General features: G+C 42.2%; 1 protein-coding gene across 1 annotated transcript in view; it reads left to right on the top strand.

The window, feature by feature from the left end:
- The first annotated feature begins 4,374 nt into the window (after nucleotides 1-4,374).
- Nucleotides 4,375-20,235, top strand: part of LOC103662655 (UDP-glucuronosyltransferase 1-6-like) — a 75,489-nt gene continuing 59,628 nt past the window's right edge. The window contains exon 1 of the mRNA XM_040638765.1: nucleotides 4,375-5,705. Coding sequence (XP_040494699.1) covers nucleotides 4,851-5,705 — 855 coding nt within the window. The 5' untranslated portion in view covers nucleotides 4,375-4,850. The remainder of the gene's footprint in view (nucleotides 5,706-20,235) is intronic.

Here is a 20,235-nt window from a genome sequence, read left to right as displayed (position 1 = left end):
ATTTATTTATTTATTTATTTATTTATCTGTAAGATTTTATTTATTTCTTTATTTTAGAGAGAGACAGAGAGAGAGCATGAGCAAGCAGGGGTTGGAGGGAAGGACAGAGGAAGAGAGAAAATCCTGAAGCCAACTTCCCGCTGAGCATGGAGCCTGACTAGGGGCTAGATCCCAGGACACTGAGGTCATGACTTGAGCAGAAATCAAGAGCTGGCCGCTTAACCAGCTGAGCCACCCAGGTGCCCTAAATCACAATGGATTTTTGAGTGTTGATCTTGTATCCTGCAACTGTGCCGAACTTACTTATTGGTTCTAGGATATTTTGTAGATTCCATTGGAATTTCTTCAGAGATGATCCTGTTGTCTGTGAATAAGGCAGTGAGACCTTTTCTTTCCAGTCTGGATGCCTTTTCTGTGTCTTGACCGACTGTGTTGGATAGAATCTCCAGAACAATGTAGAATGGAAGTGGTAAGACAGTCATCCTTGGCTTGTATCTGATTAGGAGTAAAGCATTCAGTCATTCACCACTAAGTATGATGTTAATTATGGGTTTTTCGTGGATGCTCTTTATTAAGTAGAGAACCTTCCCTTCTTGTCCTAGTTTTGTGATGATTTTTTATCAGGAACAGTTGTTGGATTTTTTCGAATACCTTTTCTGTGCCTATGGAGATGATTATATGGTTGTACTTTTTTGGTTTATTTATATGGTGAATTATCTTGATTGATTTTCTAATGTTAAAACTGCCTTGTATTCCTGGGATAAGTCCCACTATCATTTCATATAGTATTATTATATGTCTTTTATATACATTTATATAATTTGATTTGTTAAATTCTGTTTAGAATTTTTGCATTATACTTATGAGGGGTATTGCTCTATACATTTTTCTTTTTTAAAAAATTCTTTTATATTTATTTATTTATTACTATGTTCAATTAGCCAGCATATGGTACATCATTAGTTTTTGATGTAGTGTTCAAGGATTCATTAGTTGCATATAACACCCAGTGTTCATCACCACCCGTGACCTCCTTAATACCCAACACCCGGTTACCTCATCCATCCCCCTTCCGGTCTATACGGTTTTCCTTTCTTATGATGTCATCTAGTTTTGGTATGTGGTAATACTGGTCTCATTGACCAACTCTGTGGTCTCCTGGAAAGATTAGGAAGTTCTCTGTGCATCTGTCTCTAGAATATATCTTTCCTCATTTCAGAATATATTTTGGAAAAATAATTGTTTTTCTTTTCCTTCCTCCAGTGTTTGGTAGATTTTCTCAGTGAAGCCATTGGGCCTGAAGTTTTCTTTGCGGGAGAGTTTGAATTCAAACGTAATTCATCCTAAAACACACAAGTTATTTTTATTTCTTTCTTCTTGATTCAACTCTAGTAGTTTGCATCTTGTGAGAAATTTGTCCATTTCATCTAAGTTGTAGAATATATTGGTGTAAATTTGTTCTTGATATTCTTTCTTTCTTTTTTTCTTTTTTTAAGTTTAAATTCAATTAAATAGCATGTCGTGTATTATTTGTCTCAGGGGTACAGGTCTGTTATTGTTCAGTTGTATATAACACCCAATCCAATAATATGTTGCTCATTACAACACATACACTCCCCAATGTCCATCACCTGGTTACCCTATTCCTCTGTGGAGTCCTTCTGGTCCGGTGTGTCATTCAAAGCCCTTATTTCCTTGTTGATCTTCTGCTTCAATGATCTGTCTATTGCAGTGAGGGGGGTGTTAAAGTCCCCTACTACTACTGTATTATTAGCAATGTGTTTCTTTGGTTTTGTTATTAATTGGATTACTTAATTGGCTGCTCCCATGTTAGGGGCATACATACTTACAATTGTTAGATCATCTTGTTGGATAGACCCTTTAATTATGATATAGTGTCCTTCCTCATCTCTTATTACAGTCTTTGGTTTAAAATCTAATTTTTCTGATGTAAGGATGGCCACCCCAGCTTTCTCTTGATGTCCATTAGCATGATAAATGGTTTTCCACGCCCTCACTTTCAATCTGGAGGTGACTTTGGGTCTAAAACGAGTCTCTTGGAGACAGCATATTGATGGGTCTTGATTTTTATCCAATCTGATACCCTGTGTCTTTGAGTGGGGCATTTAGCCCATTTACATTTGGAGTAACTATGGAAAGATATGAATTTGGTGCTATTGTATTGCCTGTAAGGTGACTATTGCTGTATATTGTCTCTGTCCCTTTCTGGTCTATGTAACTTCTGGGCTCTCTCTGTGCTCAGAAGACCCCTTTTAATATTTCTTGTAGGGCTGACTTGGTGATTACAAATTCATTTTGTTTCTGTTTTTCCTGGAAGCTTTTTATCAGTCCTTCTATTTTGAATGCCATGCTAGCTGGATAAAGTATTCTTGGCTGCATATTTTTCTCATTTAGTGCCCTGAATATACCATGCCGGTCCTTTCTGGCCTGCCAGGTCTCCGTGGATAGGTCTGCTGCCAATCTAATGTTTCTGTCCTTGTAGCTTAGAGACTCTTATCCCCGAGCTGCTTTCAGGATTTTCTCTTTGTCTCCGAGATTTGGAAGTTTCATTATTGTAGGTCAGGGTGTTGAGCTATTTTTATTGATTTTGAGGGAAGTTCTTTGTGCCTTGTTCCCTTTCGCGGGGTAGGGGTGTTGTCCAAACTGATACCCTGTGTCTTGTTTCCTTGCCCAGATTAGGGAAGTTCTCCACTATAATTTGCTCCAATATACCTTCTGTCTCTCTCTCCCTTTCCTCTTCTTCTGAGATCCCTAGTATTCTAATATTGCTCTGTTTAAGGTATCACTTATCTCTCAAATTCTCCCCTCGTGATGCAGTAGTTGTTTATCTCTCTTTTTCTCATATCTGTTATTCTCCATCATTTGGTCTTCTATATCACTAGTTCTCTCTTCTGCCTCATTTATCGTAGTAGTTAAGAGACTCCACATTTGATTGCGTCTCATTAATAGCATTTTTGAGTTCGACTTGGTTAGATTTTAGTTCTTTTATTTCTCCAGAAAAGGGTTCTCTAGTGTCTTCTATGCCTTTTTCAAGTCCAGCTAGGGTCTTTATAATCATTATTCTGAACCCTCGTTCTGACGTCTTAATAATGTCCATATTTATTAGGTCCCCGGCAGTCCATCCTGCCTCTTGTTCTCTGTTTTGGGGTGAGTTTTTCCAGCTTGTCATCCTGTCCAGGGAAGAATAGCTGAAGGACAGAACAAAATACAAAAATGGTAATAAGGACCCCCGAGAAATATACACTTGCAGAAACTGGTCGCTTTTCTCTTCGTAGAGTTGCAGTTATTCTTTTCCTCGATCTCCAGTTGAGTTTGCAGTTTTTCAGAATGATTTGATAACTATCTAGCTGAATTCCTGGGACTAGACAAAATTACGGTCTCCAGCTCCTCTGCCATCTTAGACTCCAGCCTCTGGTTTTTCTTTGAACATCTGTGGAAACTGTAGTGATGCCACTTTTCTCATTCCTGATATTGTTGATTTCTTTTTCTTTCTCTTTTTTCTGATCAGTTAGGTTAGAGTTTCATCAGGTTAATTCATCTTCTCAAAGAACCAGCTTTTGGGTTTACTGATTGTATCTATTGTTCTTCTATTTTCTATTTTATTGATATCTATTCTGAAGTAAGCGTTCCAGGAAGGTAGATCATTTGCCCCATTGTTATTTTTCAGACATTCATCTGAAAGTGCCTCAGTCACCAAGCGAAATGGTGACTAAGAAAATGTTTACTAACATTTGGGGCATCTCAGAAGGAGCCATGTTGGCTCCTCCCAATGATTATGCCCCCAGATTGGCTCTAGAATTCCTCACTAAATGTTTCTCAGGGTCTTGTCTGACATATGCCACTGAACTCACCCAGAAAATTGTTTAGAGAACTTGCACAGTGCAATTGAGTCCCATGCAACTAACATTCCTTGTGTGCTTTCTCTGCGTGAGGCATAGCATGGGTCCTGTGGGAGGAGGGTGCAAATATGGAGAAGATATATCCTCTGACCTCCATGAGTGCTCGGTAGGGTGTGGCAGACAGATACAGAGATCCCTGAAGTAGGGTAGCAGTCTGATTGGGGCTATCCCGCAGCAGAGAGGTCTAGACAGAGGAATGCAGAAGCAGAGAGGAAAGAGAGAGGACACCTAGCAGAGGTCTTCTGGCAAGCATTGGACAGGTGACCACCCACTGCATGTGATGGATCTAGGGAAAGTGAATTAAAATAGATGACATCACATTCCATCAATCACATTCCTAGAATGGTCCATGGAAGTGGGATTGTCACTCTTAGCATTTTGAAGGCCTCAGAGGGTTTGGATATGGAGCAACAAGTGGCAGTGCCAGGCATGTCACAGTTCCACTGCCCATGAGGAAGGTAGTGGTAAGTGACTTCAGGTCTTTCCTCGGAAACTGGGATGCCAATCTCTTTCTGAGCAAAATCGTCTTATGCAGTCTGAGAATAAAACCCAAATTGTCCTTGGAACAAATTGCAAAATATCACATTTATTGACATTACTTTCCTTTTTATCATTCTGAGCCCTCAAAAGCATTGCCTAATATTCTGTTTCCAAATGACCATTGGGTGCGATACAGTGCACGATCTCTGACAAGGCAATGATCAAAAGGTATTCTTATCTGGAAAACGTACAAGCATGTGTGTCAGCAAATGCGACTCATTCATTATTGTTCTGAAGAGTGCTTCACTGGTAATGTTTTTTTTTTTCTTAATGAATGTGTGAATACACACCCTCTCCTGGGCGGGATTTGTGCCTGTACTTCCTCCTCAGACCACATTACACCAGCTCAGAATCCAAGCAGCTGCATTGCTCTGGGATGCAGTTTCCCAAATGGCTCCTGCAATTTTGACCGGCTTTCCTCTTCTCTGTGTGTGTCTGCTGCTGACTTCTGGCTTTGCCGAGGCAGGCAAGCTGCTGGTGGTACCCATGGATGGGAGCCACTGGTTTACCATGCGTTCGGTTGTGGAGGAACTTGTCCACAGAGGCCATGAGGTGGTTTTAATAGTGCCGGAGGTGAGTTGGCACCTGGGAAAATCCTCCAATTTTACACTGAAAACTTATTCCACAAGCTACACTCTGGACAAGTATAATCATCGGTTCAAGACTTTCTCTGACTTTCATTGGAACAACCGGGAAACAGATTTACTTTCTCTGGTAATGAGTTCATCCCATGACTTTTTTCAATACTTTTTTTTACATTGCAAGAATTTGTTTAACGACACAAAATTAATAGAATACATAAGGCAGAGTTCTTTTGACGCCGTGTTTCTGGATCCTTTTGATATGTGTGGCTTAATTATAGCCAAATATTTTTCTCTCCCATCTGTGGTCTTCTCCAGGGGAGTATTTTGTCATTATCTTGAAGAAGGCGCACAGTGCCCCAGTGCCCCTTCCTATGTACCTAGAGGTCTCTCAGGATTCTCAGATGCCATGACTTTCAGCGAGAGAGTGTGGAATCACATTTTCCACTTGGAGGAACATTTATTTTGTTGGTATTTTTTTAAAAGAGCTACAGAAATTGCATCTGAGGTTCTCCAAACGACTGTCACCCCGTATGATCTCTTCAGCCAAACGTCGATTTTTTTGCTGAGAACTGACTTTGTTTTCGAATATCCCAGACCTGTGATGCCCAACATGGTCTTCATCGGAGGCATTAACTGCCAGGAGGGAAAGCCATTGCCACAGGTAAGTCACCTCTTCTTTCGTATCGTAAGAATAACTGGCTTTGGACAATATACAAAAACAACAACAACAAAAACACAGCAAAATTCCCCCCTCCTTACTGAACTGTAGTTTGTCATTTACATTCACCACATTTGGAAATTGTTCCTGGTTGAATGAATTATTTTGTGCCAATTCATCAAATCATGCATTAGCAAATTTTGTAAACCTGCTTTCTTTGATACGCATATGTACACAAGTGATATAATTGTATACAATTTCCAGGCTGCGTTTTGTAATACTCCCCTTGGGAAACTACTGAAAATACAGTAAGAAAGGACACTTCGTTTCTGTTCATCTAATGCCATAGCTTATAGGAAAATGCCCTTAGCCGTTTTGTATGCTGCTTTTCCAATTTTTCTGAAATTATTTTATATATGCATGCATATATCCAATATAAATTCTAACTCCTGTTTTATTACAAGAAAAGCTAGTAACGGATTGGACATATTGTTCTTTACCTTGCTTTTTTCACTTACTAATAAATCATTAGCATCTTTACAGTCAATCTCTATAAATGTGTCACATTCTTTGTAATAGTTGCATAATATTCGTTACTTTGGATGTACCATAGTTCACTCAATTAAGCAATACTGATAGATATTTAAGCTTTTCCCACCGTTGCCTTTATAAGCAAGACTGTACCAAACATTCTGAAATCATTTCTTTGCATTCCCACATTTCCGTACTCTTGCTCTTCTCTCTGTAGGCTGGACGTCCTTAGGAGCAGGGGGTTGGTGGGCCAAATGGTACACACACATTGCATTTTAATACATTCGACAGATTGCTTTCAGAAGATTGAACAATCTGACACTCGGTCAACAGTATGTGAGTGCTCTAGTGCTCCCATACCCTCTCCAGCTTCAGATGTTGTCGAACTTTTAAAACGCTTTTGGAAAAAAAAATTCTAATAGCTGCTTCCATTTTCATAGATAGATTGGCCATTTGATTTCAACTACTGGGAAGTATGTATTCAGATTCTTTAATCATTTTTCTAGGGCTATTTGTCTTCTCATAGCTAATGACTGTAAATCTCTTGAGTGTTAGGAATATTAATATTAACACTTTTTAGGAACTGTAAATATTTCTTCCTTGGCTATTCTTCATCTTTTGTCAGAGAGGGTTTTCATTTTTGGATAGTCAAACTTGTTCACTTTTTTTTCTAGTGGTTTCTGAATTTCAACTTGTTTAGGTCTTTCCAAGCCTGAGATATATAAATGTTTTTTTCCTCACTATGTCTTAGTATTTTTAGTTCTTCCAGTGTTAACAGTTATATTTTTTACAGTGAAGACTTTTCATGGTGTAAAGATCTGACTTCATTACTTTTCTAAACGGATAGTCCATTGTGCCAACATCATTTAACAAAACAATCCATTCTTTATCTGTTGAACTGAAATGTGTCCTCATCATATTTTAAATTTCACATTTATTTCCTCTCTTGAACACTACTTTTGAGTGCTCTACTTTTGAACTCTCAGGTTTGTTATATCGATTTATTTATTTACTCACGGGCCAGTATCGTATTTTGATTGTATTAGCTTTGTAGTAAGTTTTCATATGTGCTCAGGCAGGCCCCATACTCAGTATTTTTCTATATTTTCTTGGTGATTCTTGTTGTTCGCTCTCCTTTACAAAATTCAGAATTGTTTTTTCTTGTTGCAAACAGAGAAATACAATAATAATGTTCTGCTTATATGACATAAAATGCTTTTATTAATTTGAGAGAGATTGACATCATTTTGCTTGGAAGTTTTCCTACTTAGGAATGTAGTACTTCTCTTTATTCAGATCTTACTTTATGTCTGTCAATAAAGTTTTGCATTTACTTTATATGTCTTTTCAATTTCTTTCTCTTTTAAAATTTTATTTTTTTATTTGAGAAAGAGCAAGAGTGAGAGAGCAAAAGTGGGGTGAGGGCAGAGGGAGAAGCAGATTCCCCACTGGGCAAGGAGCCTGATGCGGGCTCGATCCTGGACTCTGGTATCCTAACTGAGCGAAGGTAGACACTTAAATGACGGAACCGCCCTGGCTCCCTGTCTTCCACGTTTCTTATTAAAATATATTCCTAGGCATACTATTATTTGTGAAATTATTGTGAACACGTTGTTTCTCATTGCTATTTTGAACTATTATTAGCCATTACAGTATAGTTTTGGCTTTCGCACATTACCTCGTATCTAGTCATATTACTAATTTGTCTTATTAGTTTGTAATACTCTTAGGTATATAATATCATCTGCAGGTAAAAATCCCTCCCCATGTTCGTATCTCTTATTTTGCTTTACTGGAGCGTGTATTTCCAAAACAGTGTTGAACAATTAGTTCAGAACAATTATTCAATAGTTCCTGAATAATGTTAAATACTTGGTCTGGCCATTTGATTTGGGGTTCCGTCATTGCAATTGGAAAGGTCTTGACAAATACAAGAGTAAGATTCCTGGTGATGACGCTGCGTTTATACCCTCATGAAACACCTGGTGGCATGTCTCAGTTGATTATTTTATTAGGGACGTACTGTACATTTTATCTATTGATCCGGCTGCTCACAAGGTTCAGCACATTTTGCAAAAGTCATACCGTCTCATATACTGGGAGCCTGATTTTCCACCTTTGAACAAGGAGTGGCTAAGAATGGATCACACCCTCAGGGAATCTGTGTTGTGGACATGCTGCTTCTATAACTCAGATGACCCACAAGTGACCGCTGGAGAGATTTTGTCAGGGGCTCCCTCACCTTGCCTTGCCCCTGGGGCACCGGATCGTCACACAGCTGAAGAAGTTGCGCTCGGATTAGGTACACGCGCAACCTGTCAAGCTAAGATGATGACGATGGGTTTATTTGGCATGACTGAAAGCAAACGGGAACCGAGGTATTTGTTGGGATGTAGGATTACAGACTTATATAATACATGCCATTTATATCAAGAAATTTGGGGGATGTAAGAATAATTAAGCACTTTCCATCATCCATATGTTAAAAGTGAATTGAAGTGTTGTAGCAGAGATCATCTTTTTTGTTTGTGTAAATTCAAGATGCTGCATCAGAGATCGGCCAAGTTTTTTGTAAAGGGCAAGCAAGCAAATGTTTTAGACATTGCGGGGTCATATACGGTCTCCTGTCTTGTAACTTTGTTGGTTTTTTGTTTGTTTGCTTACAGCTTTTTAAAAATGTAAAGTCCATTCTTAGCTCATGGGTCATACAAAATGAGGTTGTTCAGATTTTCCCATCCCTTTGGAGGTGGAGAACAAGATTTGTGAGTCCCCATTAGGAAAAGAGAGAAATGAGATGATTGAGGAAGAAGTGGGATCTAGTAAGAAAACCTAAGTTTTAGATCTAATGATAATACTCTACTCCCTGGAAAAGCCATTGCACCACCAGATCATGAGAAGTATAATGGTGTAAATGAATGCTCCTGGTACAAGGAGTAATGTTACTTAAAGGAGTAATGAATTTGAATTTCCAATATCCGGAGGTAACTGAAGTCCTTCTGATCAGGTGTGGGCCCATGGTTTGTGTTTGCATGTATTTTTAAGCAAAGTACTGTGATTGGATGTAAAGAGTCAGTTTTTTGCTACTACAGTTGGGATTCCGCTGTCCCCCTGCACACATCTTTCCATCAATAACAAGTGCACTGGAAGCAGGGGTAATTTTGTGGTGTTCTTGACCCCAGGTGCCCCTCTCTTTAGGATTTTGCATGTCCCTAACCTGTGGCTGGTGGGGTCTCTGTCCTGGCCCATCTGACTCCCTTCTCCTTGTTCTTTTACTTCTGGCTTTTCCCTGGGAAGGTGGGCAGAAATGTTGTCCCTCACCTCAAAGGAATGGGACATTTCCTGGGTACATCATTGGGTTTTCTCTCCCTGCACATTCTATGAGTGCTTCAAGTAATGCTTGCAAAGGTAGAAAACAAAGCCTTTTCTTTCTTCCTGGAAAACAAGGTCACTGTTTCTTGGCAGCCTACATGCACTCTAAGGAAAGCATGCTGAAATGTCCGCTGGTCTTCCTACTGCCCCAACCTGGTCAGCAGCCAAGTGGAGAGCACAGGAAGAGAGGTGTCGGAAGATGGTGGTGAAGGGCACCTGAGTCCTTGCAAGCAACTCAATGCTGTTATTGATGGGGGTGACCACGCAGAGAAGAATCTGCTGTAACCAACAAAAGCAGACGCGTCAATCACCAGCTGCCAGCAAGCACATGCAAGCGAAACCACACTATCAGAGGACTGGTCTCCGGACATCATGACCGCCAGAAACTCATTTACATAGTATGTAATCAGCAGATGACTTGGACTGTACCAGATCACTACTACTCGATGTCTCATTTAACGCGAGGGGCCACGAACAACGTTCTCCACTGCACTCCTCCTTGTAAATATTTTAAAGGCGTAACAAGCGACAACGAGACCACAGAGACAATATAAACAATATCTCATGCCCAACAACACCCTTTACAAACCGGCGTCTGATACGCTATTTACACAAACAACCTCTCCAATTACGCAACATGAATTGATGAACTAATATTCTTACATCCCCATTTGCTGATATAATGGCATGTATTATATAAGTGCGCAATCTACATCCCAACAAACATACATTGCTCGTCATGCCATCATACATCGTCATCGGCACCGTATACGACAACGTAATACCGGCGCCTGCTCGGCATTGTAACGTCCACGTGCCCACGAGGGGAGCAGGCGCAAAACCTGACTAAATAACGATCACTATAAGCAGCATGGCTGAGGTGTGATCCATTCTTGCATCTTTTCAGGTGGCTCCCGAGCTACATCTATGTGAACGACATGAGCTGTGCTACGTCAACAGGTAAAATGTACGGCTCGTCCTAATAAATAATCAGCTATCAGAGGCGATGATAATTAAGCGTCCTGGAAATCTTATAACTATTTTCAATGCAATATTAAATCAACATTGATGTGTTCTGAACTGGTGTTAACCAATAAGCGCAAATAGGAGAATGCGTTTTGCAGTGATGTACCTGGAAACGACCACAACTAATAAAGACAGAATGGCAAATGCGTCTTGAGAAGCAAAACCTGCTGTAATGTTAATAATATTAAAATGTGTGGCTAACGTGTTACAATATTTCACAAATGTATGCCTAAGCCTGACACAATAAACGTGGAGAGGTGAGGCCAGGCGGACTCAGTCGACAAAACACCTTCGCTCAATTAGGTCCTTGCCAGTGTTTCTTTTTGCTCTGCCATAACGCTCTTTCTCAAATAAAAAGACACAGAAAGAAGCCAATTTCATATAAGTAAAAATGCAAGCTGATCGAGAACAGATCTGAATGAAGAATATTACATTCTAAGTGAGAAAGAGCTTCAACAAATAATCATCCTCAGTAATCAAAGCATTTATGTATAGAACATTATTGACAACATTTCTCTGTTTAACAAGCATCTAGGCTACGAAGCGGTGGCACAAGTCACCAATATGAAAAGCACTGATACCTATTTATATGAACACTAATAACTACTATACTAAATGACTAAATAAACTGAAATCATTCTTAAACACAGTAAAAAGCGAAAGCACTCAAGTGATGTTCAGAAGAAATAAATATTATTTAAGGCTGGTCAGCGCAGATGGTTGTTTTGACAATGATGTTGACTAATGTAAAAATAAATGATAGTCTTCACTGGCAAGACCTCAGTGACGCCGCTCGCTCGAGCTTGGGCGATAAACTCTTGTCGAAACCGCGAAAAAAAAGTGGGCTGGGCTCTCTGACTGGAAGCGAAGAACAACGAAGGCGAAAATATTTACAGTTGTTAGCTGTCTTCTGGCATGAACACGGTCGTAGCTATGGTAAATAGCCTAACATGATTGGCGTCACAGTGCGCTACTTCCCGGTAGTTAATGTATGAAAATGGAAGCAGCTCTAAGTTTTTTCAAAAGCGTTACCAAAGACCGACAACGTGGCTTGAAGGCATCAGGAAGGCTTGCTAAGCCTCACGGTATGTCAGGTATTTGCTGCGGCTGTCATCGGAAAATATATATTGACTGCCGACTGACCCCTGGCAGCGTCCCTTCGGCAGGTGCGTGAGGTAATGTTCGAAATGTTTATTTGTCTTGCTGAGCAATATCATCGTATTGTAGTGAGGCGAACTATGACATCAAAATAACACAATATTATACGGCAATACAAGAAATGTGTTACATTGTAGGGATTGACTTTGGCATGTAAAGCAAATTGGCTATATTAGTGCTATGCGTACGCTCTGCTAAAACAATTTCGAAAAGTGGAAAAACGCGCCTGGCGACTGGCTGGTATGAAACGTGACGATGGGCGAACGAAAGCAGTATTGTATTTTCGTGGTTTCCCGAAGTACTAACGCGGCAGAAATTATTATACAATTATATCACTATAATATGCGAAATATCAAAAGCGGAGACTAAAAACACAGCAATGCATGGGCTGATAATTGGCACAAATGTTCAACCAAAGGCTGAAATAATGAATATAAGCGAAACTACAGTTCATGAAGTTTACTGTGTTGTTATTGTTGTTTGTATATCCCAAGCTGGTATTCTTACGGAAAAAGGCTTCGACTTGTTATTTAACCATCTATTCTGTATAAATATATGTGTATTTCAAGTGTTTATATGAAACCCAATGCGGGCGCGCACTGTCAAATATGTTAACCTGCCTGAGCTATGTCAGCCACGCGCATCAGAGTCCATGCGGCGTCAGGCAATTTTGATGATGGATTAAACATTTGCAATGTAAAAAAGTGACGAAAAAATCGTGAGGACGAGCTTTCGTACCGAAAACCGATTGTTAATGGTCGAAGGATTTCCAGTGCCAACTCGCGTCGGTGTCGCATGCTCTGTCGTTATTCCTCGGCAGGCATGTTGTCGTGACCGTCGTGAGCCTTACCGGCGCCGACGAAAGTCTTGTTCATTCTGAAAGGAAAACACGGAAGAAAACTTTGCATCAAATGCATGCTGAATTCTGAGCTGGTAAATGTGGTCTGTAAATCGAAAGTCACACGTGCGACCAGAAAAAAACGACCCGCAAGCATAATGGTGGTCGCGTTGCTGACCCCATGCTGCCGAATAAATACTGGCACGATCGTACTGCGTCGGCGATTTGCCTGCTGCGCAATGTTTGGGCCAGGCGTAACGAGAAAATATATTCAATCTGACTATTTATTCAAGGACAGTTGGTGCTCGAACTGCAATTTTGCTCAGCAGCAACGTCCCAATTTCGGAAAGGCGCCTGATCACTTACCGCTGCAACCTGTGAGCGTGGTAGCGGGTATGCCTGGCACCACTTGTTGCTCCATATCCACTACTGAACGCTTTCAAATAGTCACTTCCATCAGACCGATATGATTGATGAAGTGTGATATCATCTATTACAATTCTTTCTAGATCCATCACGTGCGTAATTCGGTCACCTGTCAATGTGAAGACTGCTGCTGGGTGTCTCTAACGCTGGCTGCTGCGTTCTGTAATCCTCTTTGCCACGCCTACCCGACGTAATTACCGGACAGCTCGTGCTCCAGAAGAAAAACGCACGGTGGTGCGTTACGCGATACTATACAGTTTTCTGGTGGTCGATCGGGCAGGCTGGCTTCATTTAGTGAACTACAAGCAATCTGGGGCATATTGGGAGGAAGCAACATGGTCGCTGGCTGTGTTGGTAGGCGACACTGGCGGTCACCGGTAAACGGTGACTGGCTTTCGAAATGATGTCTGTGCCTTTCTGGGCAACACTTCGAATAGTATCAATAAACAGAAAATAGTAACAGGTACAATCGTGATTTGCTGAAGAAAGATGATGAAGAAAAGAAATCAGCAAGGTAGTGACATGAGTTTCCACGATCTTCAAACGATCTGGGCGCGGAAGGCTTGGTATAATTTGTCAGTCGAGTGGCAGGCGATTATCAATCATTCTGGCGCTGGAAGATAAGAAGGAAAGAATAACACTGTGGCGTCCATTTCTGATCGTCCGGTCACTGTGCCGACACCTGTTGTTCTGACATCGTGGGCAAGCTAACTCACTAACGAAGAACAGAGGCGGGATTGGGCTGCGGCGTTTGATGGCGTCGAGCGAATTCAATGTGTTATAAGACTGTGAACTGAAAAGGCATGGCACTGAAGAAGGCCCTTTCTGGAGAATAAGCTAAATCGGCAAGTAACTCAAACGCGTGTGGGCATATTATGTAGTGTAACTACTGCGATAAATGAACAGTAGTATAGAACCCCAACTGGAGAAATATGAAAAGAGAGATAAACAACTGCGAAGAGAGGAAAGGCTGAAGAAATGACCATGATGAAGAAACAGAATACTGAAGAAGAAAGGAGAAGGAAAACAGAAGGTGAGCAATTATGGTGGAGAACTTCAGCTCGTGGTGTGCCAATCAAAGCTAAAAAATAGCTCAACACCTGACCTACAATAAGCAATCTCGGAGACAGAAAATCCTGAAAACGGCGCTAGGTGAATGCTCTAAGCTGGTTTAAGCGTGGAATGACGACCAACAGTGTGTGCGAAACCAACATCGGCGTCCATCGAAGACAGTAGCTTTGGAAAAAACGAGAAACAAAATAATTTGTCTGGGTAGAAGTGACACAAACCCAGAAGCATAGACCAGAAAGTTTTAGAAGACTGTGCCATGTCACACAGGCAATGCAATAACCAGAGTCATAATCTTTCATATTACTCAGGCGTGAGCTAAATGCCCGCTCCAGGTACGATATCGGGTGGATAAGATCAGACACATCAATATGTGTCTCCCAGGCTGGATCACGTCACCTCCCGGAGTGGTGACGATGAACCACGGTAACCGTCGTCAGAAAAGTGTTCAAACAAAGACTATGGCGTTTTATCGTTAAAGGGTCTGTCCAACAGATGATCTGGCTGTTAAGTATGTGCTGTGAACAATATAGTCATGTCAGTAATAACAAAGCAAGCTACATTGCTAATAATACATTGACAATGGGGACGACACCCCTGCTACAACAGGTACAGTCGTGGCTGACGGCTGAAAATAAGGGCAGTGACACCGGGCAGACTCGAAAATTGAAAGGCTGGGGCTACCAGTGATGGCGTGAAGAACCAGCTGATGAGCAGCATATTGGATTGGGTGATATACAACTGAACGAACACGCTGCCCCTGAGGCAAATAATACGCGACATCTTACGATTTAAACGAAAAAGAAAGAAAAATATCAGCCGCAACTATATTGCAAGCAGATAATGGATATTCTCTGAGTCTGCTGATTGTCAGAAAGAAAATAAACCTTGTGTGTTAGAGATGAATCGATTGGATCATCTCCGGAAGGGAAAAGAAAAACGGTATTCAAAATGTTCTGAAATGAATATATTCTGGGAACGCGGCTGCAAAACTACTGTCTTTCCGGGAGACTACGAGTTGTCGGCTGAACCGGTAACCACCGTGCAAGCTTAGTGTTCATGTGAAGGCGCAGGCTGGAAGGTCTGGAAGTGACTGAATACTAGTATAACTGCAACTGTGAATCATGAAACACTACATCAAGCTAATGACAGCTACCACTGACTGTTTATAATAATAAGCAAATAAACAAAGAGGAAATTTTTAAAAGAAAATATATGGTAACTAAATATTATATAAATGTATATAAGGTATATAATCTTTTATATGTGATAATTATCCCAGTGGCCCAGGCGCTGTCACCATAAATAAACCAAAGAAACCACAATATAATCCATGGCTGAAGGTAACAACTGTTCGATAAATCATCTGTAAAAGAGCATCCTGCTATAATCTGCATCATGCCAGTGGTGGTGACCAGGCTCTTTACTCAATCGGCGTCTACCGTGTTCTGAAGATTCTGTCAGCACAGTGATCCAGGCACCACGAAAGGCATCCCGGGCTGAAAGAAAGATACTGCACTGTCACAGCTGGCTATCTCTGGCTTCAATGGAGGCTATCCTAGCCCTCTAGAACCAGCCGAGCTTACGAGTGGATACAGATCAACTCAGAAATCCATTGTGTTCTAGAACACAGATGTCAGCGATTTCTGCTCAGGGTCATGAGCTTGCAGTGTCTACAACTTTAGTCGAAACTCCCATGCTCAGCGGGAGGGTCTCTCTTTGTCGCCTCAACTAGCTGCTCGTAAAAGAATAGTAGAAATCTTTTGAATAGTAAATAAATAAACCAAACAAATAAATAAATATGGAAGCGAACTGGGAAGTGCAGCATGTACGATGAAGGGTAGTGCTGTAAATAAATACCAGCTGGGAAAATATTTTTAAATAGGCGACTGAACGAATCGAAGAACAGAAATCGAGCACCAGGCGTGCTTTCCATGTCATCGATAAACTACATTGAGCTGAAGCGCCTGGTCCCGATCGATAAGAGCCGGCGCGAGGTCACTTTCTCCACCCCTCACTCATACTCTATATATAATAAATAAATAAATAAATAAAACAAGCAAAATGCATGAAAAAAACCCTACGCGTAGCGTGCGACGACTATTTGTTGGCAGTGACTGAACCTGCCATGCGAACTTGTGGTTTGGCGGTGAACAGCGTTTGCTGGCTATTTTCTTTTCTTCGGCGTTTGAACATCTTAAACCGCGGCTGCCATTCGCTAAGTATGTCATCGGGGCTGAGTTCAGCCTCGAGCCACACCTGGCAATTCTATATTCGAACAGATCTACCTGCCCTACCTTGCCATTCCATGTGCGAAAAAGTCGGTGGCCCAGGCTCCCTTCTAAGCAGCGCTGGCACCTTCTAGGTTCGTGTATAATAAACTTTGTTTTCAGGCTTCTGTGTCTCCTCTTGCAGCTTTAAGATCGCTCACATAAGGGCTGAAATGCTCATATAGAAGACGGGCGATGAATGCGACACAGTTCAGACGAGCTGGGTCGGGACGGGTGGCAACAACGAGACCGCTGGCGTCGCTGGAGGTGAACAACATCTGTGTCGCTCTTTCTTATGAAACGATGGTGGCTTTCCGAGGCACTTTGTTTGTTGTCACGACGTGGAGAAGTTCAGTCCTACCTCACTGGCTCTAAAGAACCAAGTGGCAATAAAACACAACTTTCTTGGTTTCCTCCATGATAATCTTCTTCTTCAGGCTTTCCGGGCTGTGCTGTGCATTCCATCTGCCTATTATTTCAGTGCAGCGGCTACTAATCACTCTCCCCACGGCTCACCACTCACCATTCATGGCCGGTGGGACTGACCGAGACTGACCTGCACCATGCGGGGCTGACCGGGCGACTCTGTCTGATCTGGCCGCGACCAGAACGGCTGCAGGGTGTCTTCGAAGGCCATTGGTGAGTGGTGAGGAGGCCCCAGGCGGCTGAGGCACCTGTGGCGGCACCAACGCGGATGACCAGGCCGATCTCGGCTCTTCCTCCTGACTAAGCCCGCTCCGTCCCCACGAAGCTGAAGGAGAGCCGAAAATTCCCAGAGGCCCTCGACGCCGGGAAGTCAACCTGCTCCCATTGCAGCTGTGCGTGGCTTCCCATCCGTCTTTAACCAACTCTGCGCTCTCCGCTCATCCTACGTCGGTATGACTGTTTCTCTGCCTCGGGACTGCAGCATTGTGTCCCGGGAGCCAGGCTTCTTTGTAAAGATGCCGTGATGATTCTCCTCCTTTAAATGCTGGCGACACCCTCGACCGCCATGTGCATCCTGTTCTTCCTCGACCACCTACATGTGCAGCACCAAATAACTTTCTGTTCCTCCTCATGTGCCCTCTGACCTCATTCCTTCATTAGTGTTCCACATAAATCTGCCTCTCCTGCAACGCTATATCTCTCAAATAATAAATAAAGCAAATAAATAGTAAATAAATAAATCTTTTGAAAAGTGGTGAAGAAGGAAGGAAGGAAGGAAGGAAGGAAGGAAAGAAGGAAAGATGAAGAAAGAAGGAAGGGGAAAAATTGCAGAAACTCGCGCCGGGAGCAATAATTTCTCGGCCCAGGCGTTTGCTCCTTCTCGCTTGAGCTGAGTTCAGCGTCTATGAGCGTACCGGTGATCGCGCCAGATACTGCCGACTTCAACCGAACTGCTACGCGGTCGTTTTTAACGGCTTTTCCTGCCCCGATTCGTATCGCCTAACACTAGTTGAATCTGCTGCTGCAACGTTGTGACTTTCTGCAGATGAACACCTGTGGTGAGTGGGCCAAGTGCAGTGGTACAGGCTGCAAAAATGATTTGTTCTGTGTCATCAGGCATACTGGCTTGCAGTCCCTGTATGTGTGCTTTTTGTCTGGCTTTATGCAACTTTGGTGTTCTGGCCTCTTGCATCTCTCTGTATTTTTTCGGAAAAATTTGAAGGATCAGAGATATTTTTCTCAGCTGGCGGTTTTGTTAGAAGTTTTATTTTTATTTTTGTTTTGTTCTTTGTACGATGTAATCTTGCTCTAGATCGAACCTGATATCGGAAAATATCAGCAAATCGCGCCCCTGGTAGAAGACGCGATTAATGACTCAGTCTCGACGGTTTGTATAGACACTCTGTTCGTAATCAGTGTGACAATTTTCTTCTCTAGGAGACATCGATTTCTTCTCCAACGTGTCGTATGTAATGTTCAGCGTAGTCTCTGCGGGTCTCTCTGCCACTTTCTGTGTTATCCACTGCAATATCTACACCATTTCTTATCTTTGTTCGTGTAACTATCTGAACTGTCCTTTGTATCATTAGTTAAAAAAACAGTTTCTGACTCCCCTGACTCTGATCTGTTGGTCCTTCCTTTACTGACACGGACTCGGTTGTTCTTTCTTTCTGGTTACTGGTGTGAATAAATTGTTTGTTAGAGCTTTCTGTTTTCTTCGCAATAGGTGTCTGTTGCTGTAATTCCTCTCGCGCTCCTACATCCCCATAAATTCTAATCACAGGTACTCTTCCCCCTTAACTGAATAAGCCCGCGGTAGAAAAGCAATGATATGATGTCCCCATTCTGAGGTGACCCTTCTGCCACCATCCCCGAGGGAAAAATAAAGACGGAAGAATCGAATGGTGCTGAGACACCATCCTTCCTGGGTAAACCTGAATACCGGTATGCACTGGTAGTGGTGAAAAAGATATTGTGCGGAAGGGCTGAGATCAAACATGATCGCGCATCAATCACAGTGCTGGCAAAAACACGTAAGCACAAGCCGTAATTACACCTGACACGCTCCAGCGTGAAATTCATTACTCGCTGTGGCGTACTCGCTGGCGCGAAACACCATTATGCACTATGTGATGGTGGCTGTGTATCATAGATCTAAGCAGATCCCACTATTTCCTCAGTGTCTCATTTCTCTTTTTGTGAGACACCCTATCTTATCCCCTCAAGGATGAAATCTGAACAACCTCATTTATTATGTTATGAAAGATGGACACGACTTTTAAAAAGCTGTGAAGCAAACAAAAACCGGCAAAGCCTGAACAGGAAGACACGTATATATTCCGCAATCAACATTTGCTCGCATGAAAACGGCCTATATGCAGCATCAATTTACACAAACAGGAATGACTCTCTCCCCCAACTCAGCTGCTGCGTATGGATGATGAGCGCTATATTCTTGCATCCCAACGATATAGCATGTGTATAAGTCTGTAATCCTACGTTGCTTTTCGGTCATGCCAAACACCCGTGGGTAATCATCTTAGCTGGAAACATAACGTTGTCGCGTTAATCGGCACAACTCTTTCGGCAATGTGACATTGCAGAGAGGCTTAGCTGGGCGAGCCTGGCTCTTGTCCTGCCAGCATGGGCGTTGTGAGTCAGCTCTGGCCATAAGCGCTGTCCACAGCGCGGTGTGATCGATGCTAACCCTCGCTGACCAAGGTGGAAAATCAGCTCCCAGCCGCCTGGCGCTGTTTTGCATCTTTGGTGACGGCAATGTAAATGTGCAGTGCGTCCTAATAAAATAATCAGCTGAACATGCCACCAGGCATCTTTCATGGTATAGCACGCGTCACTGGCCTTAGCTGTTTATCATTCAGAGCTGTAATATTGTTCTGACTATTGTTCCAACACTATTTGAAAACTCGCAGCTCAATAACAAATATGAGGATGGTGATGTAGTGACACGGCTAATAAGACAGGTGTGTATGACAGATGCGAAAACAATAAGAAAATATGCTGTCAAAAATAACGTGATGTTCTAATGGTACAAACCTCTGTATGCCTGAAATAAACCCAATAAGCGTGTATATAAGTAAGCAGCAAGCATTGATGCTAGACCGGAAGCGTGAAGGCCACGCCACCACCCCAGTAACGCTGCTCAATCACAATAAATAGATGAAGGAGCGCGAATCACCCTTCAGCTGGGCGCTGGTGCGTGGTCCCGGCTATCGAAAAGCTTGCAGTTCTCAAGCATTCCCCACGGCATGGGCGGCGCACTGAAGAGACAACAGGTGGCAGGAAAAGCAGCGTATCATATGATTCTCATCTATGGTATGAGAAGATCGACAAAAGCAGAAACGTCAGAAAGTAACGTGAACTATAATTCTGAAGCTGCTGAGGAAGACTGGCGGCGACGGAT

The sequence above is a fragment of the Ursus maritimus genome, unplaced genomic scaffold (genome assembly GCF_017311325.1).
Source record: "Ursus maritimus isolate PB19 unplaced genomic scaffold, ASM1731132v1 scaffold_1, whole genome shotgun sequence".
Classification (NCBI taxonomy): domain Eukaryota; kingdom Metazoa; phylum Chordata; class Mammalia; order Carnivora; family Ursidae; genus Ursus; species Ursus maritimus.
Note: the sequence above shows the minus strand (reverse complement) of the source record. Positions and strands in the feature narration are given on the sequence as shown.